The 21,584-nt window shown below is 43.0% G+C and overlaps 1 protein-coding gene across 3 annotated transcripts in view; it reads left to right on the top strand.

Annotated features, from left to right (window-relative positions):
- Window positions 1-21,584, top strand: part of kansl1a (KAT8 regulatory NSL complex subunit 1a) — a 56,448-nt gene that overhangs the window by 25,811 nt on the left and 9,053 nt on the right. For all 3 annotated transcript variants that reach the window (XM_020453820.2, XM_020453822.2, XM_020453818.2), the window contains 3 exons: window positions 10,623-10,764; window positions 17,570-17,727; window positions 17,870-18,005. In XM_020453820.2, coding sequence (XP_020309409.1) covers window positions 10,623-10,764; window positions 17,570-17,727; window positions 17,870-18,005 — 436 coding nt within the window. The remainder of the gene's footprint in view (window positions 1-10,622; window positions 10,765-17,569; window positions 17,728-17,869; window positions 18,006-21,584) is intronic.

Below are 21,584 nucleotides of genomic sequence, written 5' to 3'. Positions count from 1 at the left end.
CAAAATAGCAAATTAGATGTAGTCTATCACAGTACCCAGACGTTTTGTCACCAAAGCCCCATATACTACCCACCACTGTGACCTGTATGCTCGTTGGCTGGCCCTCACGACATATTTGCCGCCAATCCCACTGGCTCCAGGTCATCTATAGGTCTCTGCTAGGTAAGCTCTGCCTTATCTCACCTCACTGGTCACCATAGCAACACCCACCCCTAGCACACGCTCCAGCAAGTATATTTCACAGGTCATCCCCAAAGCCAACAGCTACTTTGGCCGCCTTACCTTCCAGTTCTCTGCTGCCAATGACTGGAACAAATTGCAAAAATCACTGAAGCTGGAGACTTATATATTTCTCCCTCACTAATTACTTTAAGCATCAGCTGTCAGAGCTGCTTACACAGCCCATCCCACCAACCAACTACCTACCTCATCTCCATATTTGTTCTTGTTTTTCTGCTCTTTTGCACACCAGTATTTCTACTTACACATCCTCATCTACACATCTATCACTCGTGTTAATTTGCTAAATTGAAGTTACTTCGCCACTATGGCCTATGTATTGCCTTACCTCCTTACTTCATTTGCACACACGGTATACAGTTTTGTGTTATTGGCTGTACCTTTGTTTATCCCATGTGTAACGCTGTTGTTTTTGTCGCACTGCTTTGCTTTATCTTGGCCCGGTCGCAGTTGTAAATGAGAACCTGTTCTCAACTGGCCTACCTAGTTAAATAAAGGTGAGAAAAAATTTAAAAAATTAAATTGCATTAGAGAGCTTCACTTGGTACACATGGAGCTTCTTTGACTGTTGCTTTCTTTATCATATTGAAATGGGCTATAGGAATAGGTGAATTACTCAATGTCACTCTTGTGCTGCCCTGCTGAGCACTGCCCAACTCTGTTCATTCCTGTGCGGTGCCAGTCAAGTTCAAATACACAAAACCATCGTCAGCATCACGATTTTGCCACCATCAGCGATTGCTGTCAGTATGGTCTATTGACGATGATTATCGAAATATTGCCCAAACACTACTCTGCTCCAGAAGTAAAGTATTATTTATTTATTTTTATTTTTTTGCACCAGCGTGAGCACACCAAAATTGTTGCTGCGTCACACAATAGAAAAACAAGTGTTTTAAGTCATTCAGAGCTATAAGAAATAAGTTGCTTCGTCTATCCAATTTAAAACAATGATTGTGATTAATTTTGGGTTGATAATTAAGCTATTGCTGCTACGTGTACAACACTCTCACAATAGGGCTCCAAAATTTAAAATGTATTTTGTTCAATGGCTAATGTTTTTTTGTGTAGAAATCTTACACTTATTCATTTGGGGCAAATTCATCATCTAAGGAGATGAGAAATCAAAACGCTAAATATAATCGGCTGCTAAATATAATATGCTGCTAGTTAGATGGGTACGGTTATTCGAATAGCCGAACTGACGTTTGTATTCTATTACTTGGAAGCAATGTTCCTTCTAAGCTGCGCGAGTACATCTCCCCTCGGACTGCTGCGCAGAAGAAATGAGACGGCGCAGAGAAGCACAAGATTGAACTTCACTCAACTTTATACAGTTTTCCCTTAATGCAACCGCTGTGTCATATTTCTAAAAAACTTTATGGAAAAATCAAACCATGCAATAATCTGAGTGCAGCTTTCAGACAAAGCAGCCAAAAAGATATCCGCCATATTGGGTAGTCAACATTAGTCATAAAAAGCATTGTAAATATTCACTTACCTTTGATCTTCATCAGAATGCTCTCCCAGGAATCACATTTCCACAATAAATGTTTGTTTTGCTCGATTATGTCCAAATAAATTATTTTGTTGGGGCGTTTGGTAAACAAATCCAAAAGCGCGTTCAGGTCCCGTCTGTCAAAGTTCCGTTACAGCCCGTAGAAACTTGTCAAACTAAGTATAGGATCAATCTTTAGGATGTTTTTAACATAAATCATCAATAATGTTCCAACCGGAGAATTCCATTGTCTGTAGAAAAGCAATGGAACGAGAGCTAACTCTCTCGTGACCGCGCCTCAGAGCCTTAGGCAATCTGCCAGACACCTGGCTCAAACAGCCCTTATGAGCCCCCACTAAACAGTAGAATCCTCAAACAAAGTACTAAAGACTGTTGACATCTAGTGGAAGCCTTAGGAAGTGCAACATAACCAATATCCCACTATCTACAATAGGGCCTGAGTTAAAAAATTTAAATTAAATTTTAAAAAACTACAAGCATCAGATTTCCCACTTCCTGGTTGGATTTTTCTCAGGTTTTTGCCTGCCATATGAGTTCTGTTATACTCACAGACATCATTCAAACACTTTTAGAAACTTCTGTGTTTTCTATCCAATACTACTAATAATATGCATATATTAGCATCTGGGACAGAGTAGCAGGCAGTTTACTCTGGGCACCGTATTCACCCAAGCTACTCATTACTGCCCCCCTGTCACCAGGAAGTTATGCTATCAATGTTTCGCTAGCCAATACTACTAACTATATGCATATTCTAGCTTTTGGGCCTGCGTAGAAGGCAGTTTACTCTGGGTATCTTATTATCCAAGCTACTCAATACTGCCCCCCAGTCCCAAAGATGTTAAGAAGCTGTGCGGTTTGGTTGGGTTGTGTTTCGGAGAACGCATGGCTCTCGACCTTCGTCTCTCCCGAGACCGTACGGGAGTTGTAGCGATGAGACAAGACAATAACTACTAACAATTGGATACCACGTAATTGGGGAGAAAAAGGGGGTAAAAAAAATTGTTTCGCCTTTTAACCAATAGCTTAACAACTCGTTGAAAAGTTTAAAGACTTTTTATTGTCTTTATTAAGACATCCTCTATGAAATTTCTGTCAGCCAGCCCGAGCCACCTGCATGCCCGACCCCCCTCGCTCCCAAAACATTTTTTCCCCCACTTTTTTTTTTATTCCGAAGGGAAAGGTTTAAAAAAAAAAATACAAATGGTAGAAAATACAGAAACACATACAGCTGCATAACACACAGAAACCGCACACCCTATATTAATCTCATAGGCCTGTAGAGATATTTTACGTGCACACAATATAGTTTCGTCGCCTCGTCCTGTGCCTAGGGATCCACCGCCCTGAAGTGCCCCAAGTCAACACACTCCACTCGGCTTTAGGATCTTAGTGAAACATTCATAATTGTTTTGGGTGTGTACTCCCAAGGCCAGAGTGACAAACCACAGGACGGTAGACCCCCAAGGCTAGGACTAAGCAGCCCAGCAGCTAGGGATTTCCTAAATGGGTATCTCCCCATATCTATTTCAATAGACTCCTTTTGTCTTAATGTATTCCATAAAAGGCATCCAGACCTCGTGAAAGTTTCCCAGTATAACGTTAATATTGTATTAAATCAAATCTATTGATGCATAACCTGACATTTCTGCCATCCATTGGGAGGATAACCAACCTTCCAATTAATGGCAATGCATTTCTTGGATGCTTGGTTACACTGTTTGTTTGATAAGTCTCCAGTATCAACAAGCAAACAAAAACAGGGAGAAGTGAGAATCTGTAGACATGCTCCGATATAAGAAAATACTCTGCCTGAATTCAAGACCATATATGTATCCTTTTTGTGTTTTACCCCTCCAGCACTCTGAAATGTAATTCCTCTGCATGTTATTCAGTTACACTGGCATATAGTGTGTTCTATGGATGTTCTTAAACTGCAGTAATTTGTCTGAGATTATATGAACTTGGCATGCGAACATATCACTATCCATTCATCAATAGCTTCTACCAGGTCTTCCTCATTTTTGTTTTACATGCATTGTGTCATTGGCAAAAGCCTCTATCAACCCTTGTTTACAGATTGGAGGTTTGTCAGACTGCCGTAAAATAGTGTCAATCTTTGACGCGTCTGGCTTCTCCAGTGTTTGCTGCACAGAGAAAATAAAGTGTTGCGTCTGTGAAAATTCACCTCAGCTCCATCACAGCCTGGTCTTCCCTGCTGCCTGACCCTGCTGAGACCTGTAACCCTCTGATCCTCCAACGATGAGGCCTGACAAATAATTATCTTGATGTATATTTATACGTTATATTATCCAAGAATAGAATCAATCAATAATTGAAATTACCATTAAGCTCAGATCCCAAACTAACTTTAGGCTTAAGCTGCTGTCCTGTAGCTACTGTAGGTCTACCCATCAACTCAAGATGGAGCTTTGTATCATTCACTGATATTGTGAATTCACTGCATTTCACCTGAGCTCCATAGACTGGTCTTCCCTGGAAGTCTGACCCTGCTGGGACACCTGTCACCATCTCATCCTGCTAAGACATAATAAACATAGTGTTGTGTACTGATGCTGCACCATGACTGTGAAGCCTGTAGAGCTAGTGAAACTGATAAATCAATTACATTACAGTGCTCTACTGACATTAATAATAACTCACATTGCACAAAAAAGGTAAATTGTTGATCTAAAATCGTTTGGCTGCTAGTTTCATTGTTTGATTTGGGTCTAGTGTGAATTTGGCAAAAAGTATGCTTCGTTTTGGCCAGCTCTCTTAACGGTACATCAACTGGTGAAAGCTAGCTAAATTAATTTGTTGAAACAGGACTAAAAGGCTACAAAACATTTACATTCAAACAACGACTGTTAGATGGCAATAAGAGGTGGCTATTATTAATATCTGACTGATAGCTACAGGCTAGAACTGAACTGGCTGTGTTAGCTACTAACTAGCTAATTCACTTTAGCCGAGGGGTTGAAATATTAGCTAACGTTAGACTACTAGCTCAGCACTGGGATAAAAACACCAGTTTCGTTTTTTTCCTGTTAAGTTAAACAACCGTTACCTTGCCAGCTACATCAGTCAACTAAATGTAGCTAAATTGGTCATATTCTGGAGTCCTTCTGTAATGCACATGCCCAAATAATCATATATGGCATATTTTTGTCAATTTGAGATTAAAACTGATTTTTCTCTGTGTTCTGACAACCAATCAGTGATTGAGATGGCCCAACTGAAGGCCTTGAATGACCGTTGCAGCTCTAGTAGCACTGACATCTATATTTCAAGTCTGCATTCTTCCCCAGGAAGGTGTGCTTGTGATGCTTGTGATGCTGGACATTGCCTGGCCCTGAACATCAAGCCTTATGTTGTTGGCTAGCCTGCTGGTTTTTGGAAGCCTTTAACATGACTATTGCAGGGTGTTTGGTGTTGTAAGCCAAGGTTAGTATTATGCTGTGGTGCTGGTTACTGTGTATAACATATGTGCTGTGTTTTAGGAAAGCGCCACATTGGGGAATGTGCTGACAGACAAAAACAGGCTTGGTAGTGAGTGCTGCTGGTGGGGTGTGAAGTGGGGGAGGATGGCGTGTGAAGCTGGTTGGGAGATGACAAGATGGAGCTCCTTGTTTATTGGGAGGGAGGATTTTCCCTGCTCAGTTATGTCCTTCCTTTAGACCCTCACTCTATCTGAGGTCACTGATCCTCAAGTCAGCATCTTTCTATGCAGGGTGGGGATATTTGGTTGAAAGAGACGATCTGCGTCGTGTTCAATAGGGCATACAGCAGAAACGTTATAAAACGCTTTGCAACTGAAATGTAGTCCCTCCCTGTTTCTTTTAGTCCCCCCGTTTCTGTCTGTTTTCTTCCGTTTGCTGCCTAATGGACATGCCCCAGGGCTGCGTTCAGCAGGCCACAACATTGTTGATTGTTGTAATATATTATAGGACACATGCCTCTGACATGTTAGAAAAATGTATCACATCAGCTTTAGTCATCACATGTTAATCTGCAACCTTCCACAATGCTTGCCTACTACATGTGACCCAGGCCTGGCCACCAGTCTTAATAAATTAGGCTTATTTAATTAATTGTCCCTGTAGTATTCTGCATCCTGCTTCTCCTATGTGACCTTTCTACCACATGGCTTGCTTTGTTTGCCAGCTAGATTGGCCTACTATAGCTTTGTGGGAGTGGCTAATACAGAATACAGTGGGGGAACCTTCATTGTATTTTCTTGATTTCTTGTGCCCCTCCCTGCCTCCCTACTCAAAATTGATTGGAGGGGAAAATCAGATGGGAGGAACCTCGGAGGAATCAAGCAAATACAATTGAGATTCACCCACAAATGTTTCTTATTTGACAGGGAAGAAATGGATCACCACCTGAGCTGACGTATCCTACATCACGTGTATAGACCAGCCTGGTCCCCCACGGCAGATCAATTCAACACTTGCCTATCTGCGAGGCACACTGATTGGTGCAATTGAATGTGCAATATGGTGCTGCTGCTGTTAGGGTGCCAATTTGGGACGCAGCCCCAGAGATTTAAATGAGATACCGGGTTCATTGATTAGATAAGAGCTTGTTCAGGAGGGCGTGGTCTTACGGAAATAATATGCGTCTAGCTCTGTCTCTTTCGCCTGAGATGGGAATCTCCTTGGCTCTATGCCTTACATTTCTATCTGCAATACCTAGAGAACTTGCATTGCATTTAATAAGCCACCAGGTATCCTGAAGAGAGATTAGTGAAAATTAATTTCCTGTTTTCCTCACTGCTTTTCAATTTGGACAATTGGCGTTGGAATTTAAGTTTACTTCCTGTATTGTCTGAATTTACTTTAGCACATTCCTGATCTATTATCCTATACCACAGTATGTCACTTTGTCCTTTATCCAAAAGATAACTCCCCCTGTGATGGTGATAATCAGTGATGTGGTGGTAAATCTAGATACTTAAATTGAGTTTGTGGTGAATACAGTAACGCTCCCTATACTTGCAATGCATCTTTATGCAGAAGGTGGGTAACCCGCATAAACTGCGTTCACACTACACCACTAGCCCCCCAAAATCCATGCCTTGCGGCCAAAGTGGCCGTTGTGCCCTCGGGCCTACAATAATTATAATTCACTTCTGCCGGTCAAATTTGCACTTCTCTTTCCTCTCTCTGCGCTCCGGAGCACCTCGCACTGGCACACATCCCAGTTCTTATTCGCTAATGCCCGTGATCGGGTCCTTCTCACAGCCCTCAGCTCAAAGTTGAGGTGAAGACCGACGCAATCAGGGATGCAACGGCTTAGTCCTTCTTATTGGATCTTAGGAAAGAAAGTACCCGCGGCCACTGCTCTTCCCCATTGCATCGGCTGCTGCTATAATGTCGCTGCCACTCCCAAAAATGATAGAACATGAAGAAATATTTTTGCAGAGGCGCACTTTGAAGTTGTAAGAACTGTCCACATTTACTTTTCCTCACACAAAAAGATGAGTAACAAGCAGCAAAACCACTGTCAGAGTCAATATGCGGGGGCACCGGAATCGCGGTAATATGTACATATAGGTAGCGTTATTAAAGTGACTATGCATAGATAAGAGAGTAGCAGCAGCGTTCCAGAGGGGGGGAGGGGGCAATGCAAATAGTCTGGGTAGCATAGAGGTCCTGGATTGGCTGGAAGCTTGGCACCGGTGATGTACTGGGCCGTTCGTACTACCCGCTGTAGTGCCTTGGTCGAGCAATTGCCATACCAGGCAGTGATGCCACCTGTCAGGATGCTCTCAAGGGTGCAGCTGTAGAGGATCCATGCCAAATTTTTTCAGTCTCCTGAGGGGAAATCGATTTTGTCGTGCCCTCTTCACGACTGTCTTGGTGCGCTTGGACCATGTTAGTTTGTTGGTGATGTGGAACTTGAAGCTCTGTAGCAGCAGCATTATGTCCAAAAAAAGTTAGGAACAACGCGAAAAAACTAACAAAATAGCATGGTTGGTTAAGACTGCAGCCCTCCCCTCCGGCGCCATCGTAAAATGTACTATTCCAATAGTATAATAGTTTACCAGCTTGTTATGTGCGAAGAAAAAAATATTCAGAAATTACATTGCCACGAGCAGCGAAAAGATTTTGCGATGGGTGAAATGTTTCAGTCACAGTTTCAGTTACATGAGCTCGGGGTTTGCTTCACACTTTTACGTGGTCCAAAACAGTGCGAAATTGAGTCTTGTGCTTCAACGCCCTAAGTAGTTGTGGAAATTGACCCAATATGTACTTTCAGCATCTTCATCATATCACAGTCTACCTTTTTAAAGGCCAGGTTGAAGATAGTGGATGTATAGTGCATTTGGGAAGTATTCAGACCCCTTACATTTTTTTGGGTGATTTGGTTACTTTAGCCTTATTCTAAAATGTATTAGTTTATCTACACCCAAATACCCCATTACTACAAATCGAAAACAGGGTTTTAGAAATCCTTGCAAATGAATTACAAATAAAAAACACATCTTATTTACATAAGTACTCAGACTTTATGCCATGCGACTCTAAATTGAGCTCAGGTGCATCATGTTTCCATAAGTCCACCTGTGGTAAATTAAATTGATTGTAGATGATTTGGAAAGGCACACACCTGTCTATATAAGGTCCCACAGTTGACTGTGCATGTCAAAGCAAAAACCAAGTCATGAGGCCAAAGGAATTGTCCGTAGAGCTCTGAGACAGAATTGTGTCTCGGCACAGATCTGGGGAAGGGTACCAAATCATTTCTGCAGCATTAAAGGTCCCCAAGAACACAGTGGCCTCCATCATTCTTAAATGGAAGATGTTTGGAACCACCAAGACTCTTCCTCGCCGCCCTGCCAAACTGAGCAATCGGGGGAGAAGGGCCTCGGTCAGGGAGGTGACCAAGAACCTGATGGTCACACTGACAGAGCTCCGGAGTTCCTCTGTGCAGATGGGAGAATCTTCCAGAAGGACAGCCATCTCTCCAGCACTCTACCAATCAGGCCTTTATGGTAGAGTGGCCAGACAGAAGCCACTCCTCAGTAAAAGGCTCATGACATCCCGCTTGGAGCTGTAAAGTGTGGCGGCGGCAGCAGCATGCTGTGGGGATGTTTTTCAGGGACTGGGAGACTGGTCAGAATTGAGGGAAAGATGAGTACCTAGATCCTTGATGAAAACCTGCTCCAGAGCTCTCAGGACCTCCAACTGAGACCACGGTACATCTTCCAACAGGACAACGACCCTAAGCACACAGCCAAGAACACAAAGTAGTAGCTTTGGGACAAGTCTCAATGTCCTTCAGTGGCCTAGCCAGAGCCCGGACTTGAACCCGGTCGAACATCTCTGGCGATACCTGAAAATAGCTGTGCGCTAACACTCCCCATCCAATCTGACAGAGCATTAGAATTAGAATTAGAGAAACTCCCCAAATACAGGTGTGACAAGCTTGTAGCGTCATATCCAAGAAGACTCTAGGCTGTAATCGCTGCCAAAGCTGCTTTAACAAAGTACTGAGTAAATAGTTTGAATACTGATGTAAATGTGATATTTCAGTTTTTTTTTATGATCAACTGTCTTCGTTTTGTTATTTTGGGTTATTGTGTGTAAATTGGGGGGGGGGGATAAAAAAAATTACATTCATTTTAGAATAAGGCCGTAACAATGTGGAAAAAGTGAAGGGGTTTGAATGCTTTCTGAATGCTCTGTACAATTTATGCTCCCTGCCTATAAAAGCTACAAACATTTACATTTTAGTCATTTAGCAGGCTCTATTATCTAGAGCGTCTTATGGGGGCGGCAGGTTACCTACTAGTGGTTAGAGCACTGGGCCAGTAACCGAAAGGTTGCTGGATCGAATCCCTTAGCTGACGAGGTAAAAGTCCGTCGATCTGCCCCTGAACAATGCAGTTAACCTACTGTTCCTTGGTAGGCCGTCATTGTAAATAAGAATTTGTTCTTAAGCAATTAGGCTTAAGTGCCTTGCTCAAGGGCACATCGACAGATTTTTCACCTCTGGGAATCGAACCAGTGCCCTTGCGGTTACTGACCCAACACTCTTAACCACTAGGCTACCTGCCGAAGATTGATTGAAATGGCCCAAACATATGATTGTAGTTTTGACTCGCACGGTGTGCCTACTGTAGTTCAAACATGGTGTAAGCTGGTACGCACCAAGTTGTACTTTACGTTTTAGTATGGAAAACGGCTGTGAGGATTTTTCTACAATCACAACATATTGACACAATTAGTCTTTATAGAATAAAAATCTGATTTAATCAATTACATGTGGAAAGACTTATTTGAGTAAACATCAAACCAGCAGCAGATGAAACAGTGAATTCTCGCTCTCTCTATGGTTTTAGCTTGCGGCCACAATTGGCTAGCTGTAGGATATTTACCGGCCCATACCAGTGACAGACTTGGTTATGTTATCGAGATATGGTAGTACACAAATAAAATCTCTCACTTATTTTGTTTGCGAGATGGAAACGACCACAAATTAATTAATAAGAGGATAGCTAGCTATACAAACTTAACTTTTGCTGATGCCTCTTCAACAAGAAGCAACCGTGACAACACGTCCCTCAGTATTGATACTTTGCCACAGAAGTTGAATGTTTGCTATTTGACGTAAATGGTCGTTAATATTGTGTGATTTTGTGAATTACCCAATGTTGAAAAATTCGATATTGGCATAATGTTTGGGCAATAGTATGTGGCTTTTGCATTCATTTGTGTAGGCATTCAAGAAGAAATTATTCAAATTACACAGCAATGAAATTATTTTATCCATGTAAAAGTTCAGACCACAGACAAGTTGGTTAGATGAACACTTGTTCACCCCTGTGTGTCTGTGTGACTTTCCGATTTAGATGGAAGCGGGCGGAGAGTCGCTACACCATCGAGCGGGCCTCCATCATCAGCCACTGGAACTGGCTCCAGGCCCACATCTCAGACCTGGAGTACCGTATCCGCCAGCAGACAGACGTCTACCGACAGATCCGTGCCAACAAGGTACAGCACCGCCTCAATATTGGGCTAATTGTGCACGGTTTAATAATATAAGAGTAAAATGGACATTTCATCCAGAGCGACTTGTAGAGGTCACAGCCTTGTCACTGGCATATATTCAAGTATATGTGGCCCATGCAGTAGTCAAACCCACAACCCGGGTGTTGCTTTGACCATGCTCTAACCCATTTAGCCATTTGAATTAGAGGTCGACCGGTTAATCGAAATAGCCGATTGATTAGGGCCGATTTCAAGTTTTCAGAACAATCGGAAATTGGTATTTTTGGGCGTCGATTAAAAAATATATATATATTGTTATTTTTATACCTTTTATTTAACTAGGCAAGTCCGTTAAGAACACATTCTTATTTTCAATGACGGCCTAGGAACGGTGGGTTAACTGCCTCGTTCAGGGGCAGAATGACACATTTTCACTGTGTAGGCTCGGGGTATCCAATCTTGCAACCTTACAGTTAACTAGTCCAATGCAATAACGACCTGCCTCTCTCGTTGCACTCCACAAGGAGACTGCCTGTTATGCGAATGCAGTAAGCCAATGTAAGTTGCTAGCTAGCATTAAACTTATCTTATAAAAACAATAAATCATAATCACTAGTTTTATTTATTTATTTATTTATTTTACCTTTATTTAACCAGGTAGGCAAGTTGAGAACAAGTTCTCATTTACAATTGCGACCTGGCCAAGATAAAGCAAAGCAGTTCGACAGATAAAACGACACAGAGTTACACATGGAGTAAAAACAAACATACAGTCAATAATGCAGTATAAACAAGTCTATATACAATGTGAGCAAATGAGGTGAGAAGGGAGGTAAAGGCAAAAAAGGCCAAGATGGCAAAGTAAATACAATATAGCAAGTAAAATACTGGAATGGTAGTTTTGCAATGGAAGAATGTGCAAAGTAGAAATAAAAAAATAATGGGGTGCAAAGGAGCAAAATAAATAAATAAATTAAAATTAAATACAGTTGGGAAAGAGGTAGTTGTTTGGGCTAAATTATAGGTGGGCTATGTACAGGTGCAGTAATCTGTGAGCTGCTCTGACAGTTGGTGCTTAAAGCTAGTGAGGGAGATAAGTGTTTCCAGTTTCAGAGATTTTTGTAGTTCGTTCCAGTCATTGGCAGCAGAGAACTGGAAGGAGAGGCGGCCAAAGAAAGAATTGGTTTTGGGGGTGACTAGAGAGATATACCTGCTGGAGCGTGTGCTACAGGTGGGAGATGCTATGGTGACCAGCGAGCTGAGATAAGGGGGGACTTTACCTAGCAGTGTCTTGTAGATGACATGGAGCCAGTGGGTTTGGCGACGAGTATGAAGCGAGGGCCAGCCAACGAGAGCGTACAGGTCGCAATGGTGGGTAGTATATGGGGCTTTGGTGATAAAACGGATTGCACTGTGATAGACTGCATCCAATTTGTTGAGTAGGGTATTGGAGGCTGTTTTGTAAATGACATCGCCAAAGTCGAGGATTGGTAGGATGGTCAGTTTTACAAGGGTATGTTTGGCAGCATGAGTGAAGGATGCTTTGTTGCGAAATAGGAAGCCAATTCTAGATTTAACTTTGGATTGGAGATGTTTGATATGGGTCTGGAAGGAGAGTTTACAATCTAACCAGACACCTAAGTATTTGTAGTTGTCCACGTATTCTAAGTCAGAGCCGTCCAGAGTAGTGATGTTGGACAGGCGGGTAGGTGCAGGCAGCGATCGGTTGAAGAGCATGCATTTAGTTTTACTTGCATTCAAGAGCAATTGGAGGCCACGGAAGGAGAGTTGTATGGCATTGAAGCTTGCCTGGAGGGTTGTTAACACAGTGTCCAGAGAAGGGCCGGAAGTATACAGAATGGTGTCGTCTGCGTAGAGGTGGATCAGGGACTCACCAGCAGCAAGAGCGACCTCATTGATGTATACAGAGAAGAGAGTCGGTCCAAGAATTGAACCCTGTGGCACCCCCATAGAGACTGCCAGAGGTCCGGACAGCAGACCCTCCGATTTGACACACTGAACTCTATCAGAGAAGTAGTTGGTGAACCAGGCGAGGCAATCATTTGAGAAACCAAGGCTGTCGAGTCTGCCGATGAGGATATGGTGATTGACAGAGTCGAAAGCCTTGGCCAGATCAATGAATACGGCTGCACAGTAATGTTTCTTATCGATGGCGGTTAAGATATCGTTTAGGACCTTGAGCGTGGCTGAGGTGCACCCATGACCAGCTCTGAAACCAGATTGCATAGCAGAGAAGGTATGGTGAGATTCGAAATGGTCGGTAATCTGTTTGTTGACTTGGCTTTCGAAGACCTTAGAAAGGCACGGTAGGATAGATATAGGTCTGTAGCAGTTTGGGTCAAGAGTGTCCCCCCCTTTGAAGAGGGGGATGACCGCAGCTGCTTTCCAATCTTTGGGAATCTCAGACGACACGAAAGAGAGGTTGAACAGGCTAGTAATAGGGGTGGCAACAATTTCGGCAGATAATTTTAGAAAGAAAGGGTCCAGATTGTCTAGCCCGGCTGATTTGTAGGGGTCCAGATTTTGCAGCTCTTTCAGAACATCAGCTGAATGGATTTGGGAGAAGGAGAAATGGGGAAGGCTTGGGCGAGTTGCTGTTGGGGGTGCAGTGCTGTTGTCCGGGGTAGGAGTAGCCAGGTGGAAAGCATGGCCAGCCGTAGAAAAATGCTTATTGAAATTCTCAATTATGGTGGATTTATCAGTGGTGACAGTGTTTCCTATCTTCAGTGCAGTGGGCAGCTGGGAGGAGGTGTTCTTATTCTCCATGGACTTTACAGTGTCCCAGAACTTTTTTGAGTTAGTGTTGCAGGAAGCAAATTTCTGCTTGAAAAAGCTAGCCTTGGCTTTTCTAACTGCCTGTGTATAATGATTTCTAGCTTCCCTGAACAGCTGCATATCACGGGGGCTGTTCGATGCTAATGCAGAACGCCATAGGATGTTTTTGTGTTGGTTAAGGGCAGTCAGGTCTGGGGAGAACCAAGGGCTATATCTGTTCCTGGTTCTAAATTTCTTGAATGGGGCATGTTTATTTAGGATGGTTTGGAAGGCATTTTTAAAAAATATCCAGGCATCCTCTACTGACGGGATGAGATCAATATCCTTCCAGGATACCCCGGCCAGGTCGATTAGAAAGGCCTGCTCGCAGAAGTGTTTCAGGGAGCGTTTTACAGTGATGAGTGGCGGTCGTTTGACCGCTGACCCATTACGGATGCAGGCAATGAGGCAGTGATCGCTGAGATCTTGGTTGAAGACAGCAGAGGTGTATTTAGAGGGGAAGTTGGTTAGGATGATATCTATGAGGGTGCCCGTGTTTAAGGTTTTGGGGAGGTACCTGGTAGGTTCATTGATAATTTGTGTGAGATTGAGGGCATCAAGTTTAGATTGTAGGATGGCTGGGGTGTTAAGCATGTTCCAGTTTAGGTCGCCTAGCAGCACGAACTCTGAAGATAGATGGGGGGCAATCAGTTCACATATGGTGTCCAGAGCACAGCTGGGGGCAGAGGGTGGTCTATAGCAGGCGGCAACAGTGAGAGACTTGTTTTTAGAGAGGTGGATTTTTAAAAGTAGAAGTTCAAATTGTTTGGGTACAGACCTGGATAGTAGGACAGAACTCTGCAGGCTATCTTTGCAGTAGATTGCAACACCGCCCCCTTTGGCAGTTCTATCTTGTCTGAAAATGTTGTAGTTTGGAATTAAAATGTCTGAGTTTTTGGTGGTCTTCCTAAGCCAGGATTCAGACACAGCTAGAACATCCGGGTTGGCAGAGTGTGCTAAAGCAGTGAATAGAACAAACTTAGGGAGGAGGCTTCTAATGTTAACATGCATGAAACCAAGGCTATTACGGTTACAGAAGTCGTCAAAAGAGAGCGCCTGGGGAATAGGAGTGGAGCTAGGCACTGCAGGGCCTGGATTCACCTCTACATCGCCAGAGGAACATAGGAGGAGTAGAATAAGGGTACGGCTAAAAGCTATGAGAATTGGTCGTCTAGAACGTCTGGAACATAGAGTAAAAGGAGGTTTCTGGGGGCGATAAAATAGCATCAAGGTATAATGTACAGACAAATGTATGGTAGGATGTGAATACAGTGGAGGTAAACCTAGGTATTGAGTGATGAAGAGAGAGATATTGTCTCTAGAAACATCGTTGAAACCAGGAGATGTCATTGCATGTGTGGGTGGTGGAACTAATAGGTTGGATAAGGTATAGTGAGCAGGACTAGAGGCTCTACAGTGAAATAAGCCAATAAACACTAACCAGAACAGAAATGGACAAGACATATTGACATTGAGGAGAGGCATGCTTAGTCGAGTGATCAAAAGGGTCCGGTGAGTGGAGATGTTGGTTGGTGATTTAGACAGCTAGCCAGGGCATCGGTAGCAGGCTAGCATAGGATGGAGGTCTGTTGTTAGCTACCTCTTGCGTCAGTAGATTAGTGGGGTTCCGTGTGGTAGAGGGGATTAATCCAAATCACACAACAACAACAAAAATAAAAACAATAGATATAGTTATAGAGGCCCAAGAAGAAAACATAATAATAATAATAATAAAAAAATAAAAAAATAAATATAAATATATTTAAAAAAAAATGTCCGATTGTCTATTCAGATAGCAGCCGGTAAGACAGCTAACGGTTAGCAGGCCGCAGATGGGCGTTCAGGTAACGTCGCGACGGAGGAGCCAGCCAAATAACTCCTTCGGGTAGATAACGTCGGCAGTCCAGTTGTGAAGGCCCGGTGGGGCTCCGCGAAAGCAGTAAAACGGGTCCGGATAGGTGACTGCAGCCCAGGTGTGATTGATGGAACTCAGGAGTGATTGACGGAGCTTGCTAGCTCCGGAATAATTGATGTTTGCTCCGGAATCGACGAAGGCCGATAGTCACACGGATAGCAGCTAGCTAGCTGTGAGATCCGGGTATGAATGTCCAGAGAGCAGTCGAAATCCAGGGACATGGAGAGAAAAATTGGTCCGGTATGTTCCGTTCCGAGCCGCGCTGCGCCGTACAGAACTGGCGATAGATTTTCGAGCTAAAGGATAGCTGATGACCACAAACCGTGGTTAGCTGGATACTAACGATTTGCCAGTAAAGGAGCTAACTAGCTTCTGAACTAGCTTCTGGATTAGCTTCTGGCTAGTTTCAGGCTAGCTTCTTGGAGTTTCTGGCTAGCTTCTTGGAGGATTACAGATCTGAGGTAAATAATACTTTTTTATAAATATACATTGGTGAGGCGGGTTGCAGGAGAGTGTTTTGAAGATGAGTTGATGGAAAATAAAAATAAAATGTATGTGAAAAAGTTGTAAATATATATATATACAGGACACGACAAGACGAGGACAAAAGACGTCTGAACTGCTATGCCACCTTGGAGAGTTAACTAGACATGGTTGATGATATTACTAGATATTATCTAGTGTGTCCTGCGTTGCATATAATCTGACTGGGCATACAATCTGACTGGGCATACAATCTGACTGGGCATACAATCTGACTGGGCATACAATCTGACTGGGCATACAATCTGACTGGGCATACAATCTGACTGGGCATACAAGTATCTAAGTATCTGACTGAGCGGTGGTAGGCAGAAACAGACGCGTAAACATTCATTCAAACAGCACTTTTGTGCGTTTTGCCAGCAGCTCTTCGTTGTGCGTCAAGCATTGCGCTGTTTATGACTTCAAGCCTATCAACTCCCGAGATGAGGCTGGTGTAACCGAAGTGAAATGGCTAGCTAGTTAGCGAGCGCTAATAGCGTTTCAAACGTCACTCGCTCTGAGCCTTCTAGTAGTTGTTCCCCTTGCTCTGCATGGGAATGATTTGATTTGATTTAATGCTGCTCCGAGGGTGGCTGTTGTCGTTGTTGCTGGTTCGAGCCCGGGGAGTAGCGAGGAGAGTGACGGAAGCTATACTGTTACACTGGCAAAACTAAAGTGCCTATAAGAACATCTAATAGTCAAAGGTTAATGAAATACAAATAGTATATAGGGGAATAGTCCTATAATTCCTATAATAACTACAACTTAAAACTTCTTACCTGGGAATATTGAAGAATCATGTTAAAAGGAACCACCAGCTGTCATATGTTCTGAGCAAGGAACTGAAATGTTAGCTTTCTTACATAGCACATATTGCACTTTTACTTTCTTCTCCAACACTTTGTTTTTGCATTATTTAAACCAAATTGAACATGTTTCATTATTTACTTGAGGATAAATTGATTTTATTGATGTATTATATTACGATAAAATAAGTGTTAATTCAGTATTGTTGTAATTGTCATTATTACAAATAAGTTAATAAAAAATTGTCCGATTTAATCGGCATCGGCCTTTTTGGTCCTCCAATAATCGGTACCGGTGTTGAAAAATCAATAATCGGTCGACCTCTAATTTGAATGACCATTTCCGTCCAGACTTGCACCACGTACATGTGAAAGTGGCCTGTAAAGAGATGAGCATGAGCAATACCACAGGTGCCGTGTAGCACCAAATATAGTAGTGCCACTATTCACTATTGTGGTAGTACTAGTACACACATGACCTATATAAACGTCCTGTATACGGCCGTGTTTTTTTAAGATGCGGTCTTAATTGTCTGGGACAATCGAGTGTAGCTCTTATCACACAAAATATATCCCATTGCGAGTCACATGATACAAATATAGCAGGTAAATTACACATCACACACGCACCTTGTGTAGGATGTGGGTTTGTCTCTCACTGTAGTTGGTAGCCTATACAGTATTTCATGTCTGGGGCTGATGTACGGTATTTCACTCCACCCCTCAGGGCTCAGTGGAGTTGGGAGGTGTGGCGCCCAGTGCATTGGTGGTGGGCGGGGTAGGAGTTAAGACTGAGCCTACTCCCCAGGACTGTCAGGTCACCATCACAGAGTCTGGACCCTGGAGAGGCCAGAATGGCAGGCCGGTCAATGGGGTCCTCAACAGGTACACACACAGAATACTTAACCTAACTTAAACACAGATTCTTCAAGTGCATCTATTTGGAGGAAGAACCTATGAAAATAAGGCACTAACTTGCCCTTTTTCTTGTGTGTAATAACAATGATTGATTGTCTCTCCTCTCCAGGGTGTCAGAGAGTAACACCAAACACCAACCCAGCCCCAATGACAGCACCTGTGTGGCCGCCCGCACGCGCCCCTTACTCAACTGCAGACGACGGAGACTTGTACAGCCTAACACAGTACCTAACCTCAATGGCAAGGTATGTTTCTGCTTGTGCACTTGCAGATGCATGTAGATCCATAGTATGCTTTCCTCCTGCCCAGCACTAAAACAATAACTTTTTCCAGTGTTGAGTGTTTTGTTATTTATCCTCTTGTGCTCGTGGATTTCATAGGACTGTATTGTTATCGATTCTATTGTGTGTTTCAGTGTGCTATAAACCTAGGATAATAAGTTCTGAAGGACTAATTGTTACATCAAAACCAATTTGTTATGCAAATGTCATGTCAATAGTATCACTCCCCGTAGTCCATATTGTTTAAAAAAAAATGTGACCAAGGGAACAGGCAGTGATCTACCTACAGTGCATTCAGAAAGTATTCAGACACCTTGGGTTTTTTCCCCCCACATTTTGTAACCGCCGTATTCTAAAACGGATTCAATTGTTTTTTTTCCCCCTCATAAATCTACACCCACTACCCCATAATGACAAAGCAAAAAAAATTGTATAGAAATTTGGGCAGATGTACTGCAAATAAAAAAATCACATTTACATAAGCATTCAGACCCTTTACTTAGTACTTTGTTGAAGCACATTTTGCAGCGATTACAGTGTCGAGTCTTCTTGGGTATGACACTACAGGCATGGCACACTTGTATTTGGGAGTTAGTCCCATTCTTCTCTGTCAATCCTCTGAGGTTGGATTGGGAGCATTGCTGCACAGCTATTTTCAGGTCTCTCCAGAGATGTTCGATCGGGTTCAAGTCCGGGCTCTGACTGGGCCACGCAAGGACATTCAGAGACTTGTCCCAAAGCCATTCCTGTCTTGCTTCGGGCCATTGTCCTGTTGGAAGGTGAACCCTCATCTGAGAACCTACTCCAGAGTGTTCAGGACTTCATCGATGATCTCTGTACTTTTTTCCGTTCATCTTTCCCTCATTCCTGACTAGTCTCCCAGTCCCTGCCGCTGAAAAACATCCCCACAGCTTGATGCCGCCGCAAAGATGCTTCACCGTATTGGCCAGGTGATGAGCAGTGCCTGGTTTTCTCCAGACGTGACACTTGGCATTCAGGCCAAATAGTTCGATCTTGGGTTCATCAGACTAGATTCTCAAGGTCTTGAGAGTTCTTTAGGTGCCTTTTGTCATATTCCATGCGGGCTGTCATGTTCCTTTTACTGAGTGGCTTCCGTCTGGCCACAATAAAAGCCGGATTGGTGGGAGTGCTGCAGAAATGGTTGTCCTTCTGGAAGGTTTTCCCATCTCCACAGAGGAATTCTGGATCTTTGAAAGTGACCATTGGATTCTTCGTCACCTCCATGACCAAGGCCCTTCTCCCCCGATTGCTCAGTTTGGCCTCTCGGCCAGCTTCAGGAAGAGTTTTGGTGGTTCCAAACATCTTCCATTTAAGAATGGAGGCCACTGTGTTCTTGGGGACCTTCAATGCTGCAGAAATGTTTTGGTACCCTTCCCCAGATCTGTGCCTCGGCACAATCCTGTCTCAATGCTATATGGACAATTTCTTCGACCTCATGACTTGGTTTTTGCTCTGAAATGCATTAAGCGGTATTGTGTGTAGATTGAGGGGGTAAATTGAATCAATTTTAGAATAATGCTGTGACCTAATAAAATATTGGGGTCCGAATACTTTCCGAATGGAGAGGTGTTTGCCTTTCCGTAACATGTCCAATCAATTGATTTTTACCACCGGTGTACTCTGAAGTTGTAGAAGCATCTCAATGGAAATGGGATGCACCTCAATTTCAAGTCTCATAGCAAAGGGTCTGAATACTTATGTACATTTCTGATTTAAATGCTTTATAAATAGGGTATTGTGGGTAGATTGAGGGACATGTTTTATTTAATACACTTTAGAATAAGCCTGTAAAGTAATAAAATGTGGGAAAAGTGAAGGGGTCTGAATACTTTCCGAATGCACTGTACTTATAGTGCCTTCAGAAAGTATTCATATGCCTTGACTTATTCCACATTTTGTTACAGCCTGAATTCAAAATGTTTTATTTTTTAAATATTTTTAATCTCCCCCTTCTACACACAATACCCCATAATGACAAAGTGAAAGCGTGTTTTTAGAAATGTTTGCAAATGTATTAAATGAATATCTCATTTACATAAGTATTCACACCTGAGTCAATAAGTTGTGGAAGCACCAACAGTCTCTACTGCACTTTACCAATCTGGACTTTATGGGAGAGTGGCCAGACTCCTGAGAAAAGGGCACGTGATAGCATGCTTAGAGTTTGCAAGAAGGCACTTGAAAGACTCCGAGCACAATTCAAGAACATTCAGTGGTGTGTTTGTTGGGTTTAGCACAAGAAAGTACTTTCATTGTACATGCACTTTTTTCTCTTCCCGATTTCGTGGTTTCTGATTGGTAGTTAGTCTTGTCTCGTCGCTGCAAATCCCGTACAGACTCTGGAGATGCGAAGGTCGAGAGCCATGCATCCCCCGAAACACAACACAACCAAGCCGCACTGCTTCTTGACACGATGCCCGCTTAACCCGGAATCCAGCGCCAACGATGTGTCAGAGGAAACACTGTACACCTGGTGACCGTGTCAGCGTGCATGCGCCCGGGCCGCCACAGGAGAGGAGTCACTAGAGCGCGATGGGACAAGGACATCCCTGCCGGCCAAACCCTCCCTAACCCGGATGACGCTGGGCCAATTGTGCGCCACCCCATGGGTCGCAGCCGGCTGCGATAGAGCCTGGACTCGAACCTGGATCTCTAGTGGCACAGCTAGCAACTGCGATGCAGTCCTTAGACCACTGCGCCACTCGGGAGGCAATGTACATTACATTAACACTTGAAATTGTGTTTTTCAGGCCTGGAAAAGGCTTTGGAAAATGATAGAATCTTAAGTTTTCTTAAGTCATGGAAAGTAACTTCATAATTTCTGTTAATGTAATTTGAGGCAGTTTTTTTTAAATATTTGATCAATCAAATAAAAATCAGCATTTCAGCCAGGCTCAGAATTACACTTCAGAGCATCTGTATTTGCGCTCATCACCTTCATGTGTGCGAGACGAGTGGGTCGTAACTCTTGGAAAGAGAGACTACAGACATTGCAGCAGCGGGTAGGCCTAGCCTATAAAATATAATAGAGAAAATACTTATGTACCCAAGTCTAAACACATCTTGTACCCCCTAGTTCACTGTTGAACTATTATTACCACGTATTAATGTTTTCATGTCATGTCCCAAAAGACTTTCCACCGACTCTCGCGAATAAGGCCATACAAGTTTGATGTACTTACTTGAGCGATTAAAAAAAAGTTATCATTATTTTTGACTGTAACGAACGATTCACTTCGCCATTTTATTATTTGGTATTCGGTTCAATCACAGTGAATCGAATCAAAAACATATGTTATTCGCGAACAGTAATTTTAAGAACTTATTTGTAGCCTTTTGGATTATGTGGATTCAAAAGGCACTTGCACATCTGAGCTCTCTCTTTTGAAGGTGCATGGTAACAGTTGGATAAGATAAGAAAAAAATAAGGAACCCACCCACTGTTCTTGATAGTATCAATGATCTTTAATAAGATTTAGGTGTCGGCCTCAGGGGCCTTCGTCAGAGCTTTTGAGTTTTTTT

The sequence above is a fragment of the Oncorhynchus kisutch genome, linkage group LG20, assembly GCF_002021735.2.
Source record: "Oncorhynchus kisutch isolate 150728-3 linkage group LG20, Okis_V2, whole genome shotgun sequence".
Classification (NCBI taxonomy): domain Eukaryota; kingdom Metazoa; phylum Chordata; class Actinopteri; order Salmoniformes; family Salmonidae; genus Oncorhynchus; species Oncorhynchus kisutch.
This window is presented reverse-complemented; position numbering and strand designations above follow the sequence as displayed.